This window comes from Gossypium hirsutum, chromosome D03 (assembly GCF_007990345.1).
Source record: "Gossypium hirsutum isolate 1008001.06 chromosome D03, Gossypium_hirsutum_v2.1, whole genome shotgun sequence".
NCBI classification, from domain to species: domain Eukaryota; kingdom Viridiplantae; phylum Streptophyta; class Magnoliopsida; order Malvales; family Malvaceae; genus Gossypium; species Gossypium hirsutum.
Genome location: NC_053439.1, coordinates 18,121,813 through 18,129,396, shown reverse-complemented (window position 1 = coordinate 18,129,396; position 7,584 = coordinate 18,121,813). Strand labels below are relative to the sequence as shown.

Here is a 7,584-nt window from a genome sequence, read left to right as displayed (position 1 = left end):
TAAAAGAATAATAATGATATTAAAAACAAATACTATAAAAAATAATGAAAAATATTTGATGCACTGTCAGTGTATAAGTCTCATACATCATCGATGAATAATAACACGTCACTTAATCATTAAATAAAATAAAAAATAGTGGAGGACTTATAAATAAATATATTTATTTAAACATAATCAAATAATAATCAATTCTAAATAAATACTAAACCCAATACCTTAAACTTGAGACCCTAACCCCTAACCCCTTAAACCCATGATCTTAAATATGAGAGTTATTAATATTTATTTATAATAGATATGCCTAATATTTAATTACGTTAAAAAATTATTAATATTTATTTATAAGTCTTCCATGCTTTTTGTTTAAAATTTAATGGTGATGTATCATTTTATTATTCATCGATAGTACATGTGACTAATGTGACTTATGCACCAATGGACGCATCAGATATTATTCCAAAAATAATTATGAATATATTATATTTGTAAAAATGTATAAATATTTTTAATAATATAAAGTGAAAAATTATGCATTATATAAATGATAGTTTGAAATTTCAAATTCTTTTACTTTTATAGGGAACGGTGTATATTATTCTAAAAATCTAAATATAATTTCCTCACAATGTTTAAATTTGTATATTTTCTTTACTAAAATAAGTATTTTTTTAATTCTAAAATTCTTAACAAAATTAACATTTTTCTCCAAATCCCTTGTTCAAACGCACACTTAATAAATCACAGATGAAAAACCAATTTAAAATAAAACAATAATAAAAGAAAAAAAAGTAAAGAATTTAATGAATTTGAAGCCTTAAATTTAAATCACATGTTATATTTTGAGTTTAAATTGTTTTTCTATACATTTTATATAAAAGTTTAAAAGGAAAAAAAACACTTTATAAGAACAGTTATTAATTATTTTAAAATTTTATTTTATTTAATACTTAAATAAAGTGAAGATTCTTTATAAATTTGTTTAAATATTGTGATTCTCATGTTCAATTTCATCTAAATTTCAATGCATTATTTTCAATCAGTGTACGTCAACAAAATTCATCCTTCTGGTTAAAGATTGATTTGCAGTGCCAAAACTTTAGAGTAACAAGTAAAACTCCTGTCTCCCACTTACACAAATAAAAGAAATTGATTTGCAGTTCATGCATTTATAATGTGTTTTAATTAATTTTATATTTACGATTGAGAAAGTCCCAAATTCATCATTAAGACCACAAGCAATGTGAAAACGGCAAAGTTTAGCTTCCGAAAGAGAAACACTGCATAATTCACAACTCAACAGACCAGATTACAAGCCTGAAGATTTCTAAGACCTTGTAGTACATTTACTTACAATATCAATATTAGATTTAACATCCCCTTTCAATGAGCTGTATGGAGAATACTGTTTAGTGTGCGGTGTGATTGGACTGCACAAGCGCAATGCACGGACGTTAAGTTCAAGCAGCCGCTCATGACGAGGGAATGCCTTCCAGAGCAGGTGTGAAGAGCAGGGAACGTATCACATAATGCCTGAACAGCTGAAGGAGTTAGTGCAGTACACTGGCTTATATTCAGACTTCTAAGACCTTCCTCATCATATCTACCCTTCATGGACTGCCAGATTGAAGCCTTGTTCTTCACTCGGCTGTGAGCCAGTGAGTACATTGCCGTGTCTGTGATATTCCGGCAATAGTACAGACCAAGCGACCTCAAATGGAGACATCCATTTGCCAAAGCAATCACGCTATCATCTGCAATACAATGTAAAAGCTGATCAGTCTTCATCTTCAAAGCATGCAATGTTTGCCTTCTGTTCTTGAAAGTGAAAATGGTAAACAAGCTTAGTTATTCGAAGACTGAACATCAACCTGCTTCAAAAGCTAGAAATGACGGTAAAAGTTTCTTGATATTGTAGTCCACTCTCATGCAAACTTCACATATGTTTTAAACTGGATTATAGGGAAGCCAATTTAAAGTCAATAAATAGATGGTATCCACATTTGAGAATACGAATGCATAATTTTAAATTGTCTACCGACAACCATTAGCACTAGGTGCTGCCAGACTTCACTAGATATACGTGGAAGCAAAATGCCATGTCAAATTTCAAAGGGAGATGAATTAGGCAAGAGTGTTGGAATTTGGAACTGAAACAATATGTTGAATTTCAATGTCACAGCAGTAAGTTATATTACATTGTAAATACCGAATATGAACCCAATGAAAGCAATACCTGTTATGCGGACACAGCCACACAAGTCAAGGCATCTGAGATCAGGGCATCCATATGCTAGACTCGTAACTCCTAGATCACCAACGTTGTCACACCATCCCAGATTTAAAGAGTGCAACATATTGCAGTTCTGTCCAATAGCCTATACCAATATTTCTGAATCAAGTAAGTCAATTTTCTAATCAGCAAGTAAATAATAGTATTGTTCCTACCTGCAATGCGCAGTCAGTTGCAGCTTTAACGCATCCACAGAGATTTAATATTTTTAGTTTTCGACAAAATTTAGTCAAATATTCAAGACCTTCATCACTGAATGATGTGCAGCCACTGATGTTAAGTTTTGTAAGATTAGGGCAACCATGGGCCAAAGCATAAAATGAGCGATCACCAAGCTTGAAACTTTTGCTGAGGTCCAGATCCTGCAGATCATGACAGAATTTCGCAATAGTCTCAACAGCAGTGTCCTCAAGCTGCGGATTTTCTTGGCGTAGTACGAGAGTTAGCAATTTGGTAAATTTAGGAGCAAGGGATAGAACCAAGTTGTTCATGTTCTTCCAGCACCTGCAGCAAGATACCACACAACCCAATTTTAGCGAGGAAGTAAACTACCACAAATAAAATGACAAATCTAAATGCAGCCAAGCATAATATGAAAAAGTTTCCAACCAATAAGGTAGATATAAGATATTTCAAGATCTCCACATCAAACAAGCTTTAACCATTACTACTAAGATTAAATGTTAAGCAAGTTAATAAGCATCAGGTGGGGCACAAAAATACTACCATAACCACCAATATACATTGATAAATATATTTAAGAATTGATAAACCCGACTAGGAGAGTGTTTTCAAGTCATGCATTATGTTATCCTACCTATCAGAAACTAACGTACTAGGTGCTACAAACTTGGAGAACACTGAATACATCTTCCTAAATCAACCAAATACTTTCTTCAAGATTCATAAAAGGGAACAATGACCAAAACATTATTTGTAAACTCGTATCATTTATGAAGGTTCAAAAATCAAAAGCATAGCCAAATGAATGGTACTTCAACAAAAAATAATGCAAGTTTGCTGGTTAATTATAGTTAAAACAGAAAGTGACACGGGCAATTGTAAAGGCAATAATCAAGGGCTAACTGAAAATGGAACTTTATGAGGTTAACCCAGACACTTAATGAGGATATAGCATCAAGAAGGACTTTATAAAAGCCCTAGTACTAAAAAGATCTAACCTCCTTGAAGCTATAAAAGAACAGCAATATTCATATCTTAGAAGGCCAGGCAAATGAATCTATGGGCTGCTATGCGTCCAAAACTACTAAAAGGTTTGCCTTAGAGCTAGAGACAAGCAAACAAAGAACAGGAAATGAATTACAAATTATTGCTTTATATTAGAGTAAATCCTGGTTCTGTTCAGAACTCTAGAGGTAATAATAGCTAACCTGCAAAACAAGCACATAAACATCAAACAATTGTTGACGGAAACAACGAAAAACACAAATATTGGTACTTTTGAACATTGGAAAAAACAGATACCATGAGAGACAGAGATGGGTAAGGCCCAAGCAAATAGCATCCCTCCACCCACTACAAACACCAGAAGCAACAATAGCAGTTCGATCATCAACAAGGGAAACAATTCTCAACAACAGCTCCATAGGAATATCTTTCCACTCAGTGATCACCGCACCCTTCCTCTTAACTCCTTCACCACTATTTCCAGCAGCAACCATCATCAGCTTCTCAAAGCACAAGTTCAAGAATTCACTTCGCACCTTTTCTTCACCTATCATTTCACTTTCCTTTCTACTCACCACCGCCTTTTACTCAAGCTTATAAATTCCCTTGGTCCTAGAACCCAAAAGACTAATAAAAATAAAGTTAGAATGAGAAAAAACCAAAAAAGGACATTGAATTCAGTGAACACAGTCTAGTAAAGCGACAAGTGTCTAGAAAACACAACAGAAACCATGTGTCACAACCTTAAGAAACTTTGCAGATATTTTACAGAAGACCACAAAAAACAATCAAGTTTCTAGAATTTTAGCAATTTCTAAAGTATACCCTAAATTAAAATTTTAACTTTCTTAGTAGTTTTGTTAACTCTTCTTGGCATATACCAAACAGGTTGTTCGAAAGAGAAACAAAAAGAGGCCTTTTTTGTTAACTCTTCTTGGCATATACCATAGTTCAACAAATTGGATATCAGAGGGATGGACATGCAAAAACTAATAGAAATGATCACTGGAAAAGGAAACAAAAACAACCCCATTTCTTTAATGCAACAACCTCATTTCTTTGATTGCAAAACTTAACATTTCCAGCTGAAAGCTAAAATTATGAATTTTCATGTAAAATATTAAAATTTAACCCGCTTCAAAAGCAGCAGCTCAGTTTATAAAACAAAAGAAAAGCGGATGAAACAAACAAAAGTAAACAAGAGACAATCACCAAATAACAAATTTTAAGAAATTAAGAAGGAAACAATGGAAGATTAAGATTATGATCATACCTTTTTACTGGGTTTCTTTGTTTTCCTGCTTCGCTTTGCTCCAAGTTCATATGGATTTTGTTACCCAAAAAAAACAAAACGAACAAGAGTTTACTTACTAAAACATCAGAGAAGGAATAAAAAGAAAGGGAACCAATTAGCGACGTCAAAGGTGACACGTGTCGGGAATCGACGGTGATGTGATATTAAACGTAGTGGGACCAACTTAAAAATTTATTTCTAATCACAAAAACGTAAGTCATCAATATAGCGATTAGTAACGAAAGGAACCAGGTCCAAAACTTAGAATGAAAAATTAAACAAGTTCCAAGCAATAACATTAAATAAGTAAATACATGTTGGAGTAATTATAAGTATGAACCTAAATATATAATCTCGAATCTAAATACGTAACATCAAGACTTTTATCTTTAGTGGTTTGAATTTTCTTAAATGAGAGAAAATTTGAGGTTAAGTGTTGTTTTATTTATTTATTTATTTTGTTTAAAACCGAAGCCGCGCGGAAAAGCAATCAACAAGAAATTAAGTTTGTTGTATTTTTATTATTACTTGGTGTTGAGGTGTGGAGAAGAAAATATATAATTAATAAGATTTATATTTAAAAAGTAAAGAATTTGGACAACCTTGCGTACTAACAATAGAAATTTACACAAGTATCTAAATATATATACACTATATAAATGTGGAGTTAATTAGTTAAAAATGTCACTTTTAAAAGTTAATTAGGGAATTAAGTCGTTTTTTTCTTAAGAATATAGGTCGATTTTAGAGAGTTGGAAGCGTTTTCAGTTAAGGTGGCAGTCAAGGGGTTGAAAAGCGCTTCCTATAGGAAACATTTTCGTCTCATGGTCAATTTTTTTTTCGACGATTAAAATTTCAAATAGCTAATTACATTTTTGCTTCCCAAAGGCTATTTCATTTTCTATATAAACATACTTGTTTTCTTTTTTCTTCATTCAATCCTATTCCCTTAATTCTCTCTACTATTTTATTCTCAATTTTTTCATTCAATTTCTCTCAAATTCTTCTTGTCTTAATTTTATATTTCATAATTTCTTTGATTTCTTTGATTTTTATAATTTTCAAAATATCAAGGCCTCTTATTCGTTTGAATGTCAAACACATTTTCGGCATCCAATTACAAATAGTAAGAAAATATTATCAATTTTTTTATTTTAAATTAATATAATTATTATGTTAATATTATTAATATTTTAAATTTTTTATATTTATATGATCAGATCGAAGATCAAATAATTGAGACGTATATACACAATTTAAGTGGAAGGGCACCATGTGTAATTGAACACTAACTGCAAGATGCGAGATTCTTGCATGTGTCTCGTATGCTCGGGGGGACTAAATTGAAGCTCGAACTTATCAGCGCTTCGGTGGAAAGATGGAGACTCGAGACACATATTTTATCTTCCGTATGGTGAGTGTACAATTACACTTGAGGATGTAGCATTACAGCTCAGTTTATTGGTTGATGGGGCCGTTATTATGGGGGTAGTGAGCGTTGGCGACTGAAGCGCAATTTGCAACCAACTATTAGGCAAGGTGTCGGGTCAGTTTAGTGGTGGCCAGATAAAGATGAAATGGTTGAAGACAATTTTTCATATATTAATAGCTCCACTAGTATCGTTGGAAGACAACAATACGTGCGAGCATTCATATTGAGGTTAATCGAGGGTCTTTTAATGCAAGATAAATCTCGAAATCTGGTACATTTAAGGTGGCTCCTACAACTAATTGACTTAAAAGAAGTGATGCAACTCAATAGGGGATTAATTATGTTCGTGACATTGTACCAAGAGATTTGCAGGCAATGAAAACTTGCGCAAGTAAACTTGCGTGGGTAGTATTTCGCTTTCATGACTTGCGTGAGTAAACTTGTGGGGTTGGTAATTAGCTTCCACCCTTGCTTTGCCAACAAGGTTTTTTTAAATGACGATAAATCTTTAAACCCAATCCCCCTTGTGCCTCAGGGATTCATAATGACGCCAATTACACCAATGAATACCTTTTCTTTTTGTTTTTACATTTTGCCATCAAAATTTACACATAATATTCTCTAAATCTCGACATAATGAAGTTGGTAATTTGAAACATTGCATAGCATAGATTGGGATGGCTTATAAAACTGATTTGATAAACACCTCTCTCTCCTTCTAATGGACAAATTACGAATACTCAAATTTTAACTTTTGTCAAAAAATTTTCCTTGATTTCTACAAAAGCGTTTCTCTTTCTCCTTCCCACCATTGTTGGTAATCCAAGTTATTTTTTTGGGATTATTGAATATACAAACCCCTAGATCACTCCCTATTTGATGCTTGACTGCCTCGTTAGCGTTGTTACTGAAGTAAATTAATGATTTTTCAAAATTCACCAATTGTCCTAGAAATCTTTTCATACTCATTGACTATTGATTTTATAGCTAAAGCTCATTTTGTTGTTGTTTTTCCAAATAAAATACCAGCATCAACGAAAAATAAATAGGTTATTGACAGCCCTCCTCTCCCCACTTTTGCCCATTCAATTTTTCCTTCCTTTTTTACGATGTTAAGGAGTCTTGAAAAACATTCAGCATAAATGATGAATAGATGGGGGCTTATGGAATCTCCTTGCCTTATTCCTCTAGTGGGGTTGAACTCATCCCCTTTCCCTCCATTAAGTACAACTGAATATGAAACACTTTTGATTAGGGGTGAGCAAAACTCGATTCGATTCGAAAAAATCGAAAAAAAATTCGAATTTCGAGTTAAATGAATCGAGTTATTCGAGTTAATTGAGTTATTCGAATCAACTCGAATTTTTTTTTCGAATT

The 7,584-nt window shown here is 32.7% G+C and overlaps 1 protein-coding gene across 1 annotated transcript; it reads right to left on the bottom strand.

Annotated features, from left to right (window-relative positions):
• Positions 1 to 1,244: 1,244 nt before the first annotated feature.
• On the bottom strand, positions 1,245 to 4,883 carry LOC107949523 (F-box protein SKP2B). The gene is made up of 5 exons (XM_016884190.2): positions 4,755 to 4,883; positions 3,779 to 4,108; positions 2,449 to 2,797; positions 2,237 to 2,378; positions 1,245 to 1,754 (listed from the first exon to the last, which is right to left on the bottom strand). Exons 2-5 carry the CDS (start codon positions 4,033 to 4,035, stop codon positions 1,384 to 1,386), a joined length of 1,119 nt encoding a protein of 372 aa, XP_016739679.1. The 5' UTR covers positions 4,036 to 4,108; positions 4,755 to 4,883; the 3' UTR covers positions 1,245 to 1,383.
• Between the last annotated feature and the right edge of the window lie 2,701 nt (positions 4,884 to 7,584).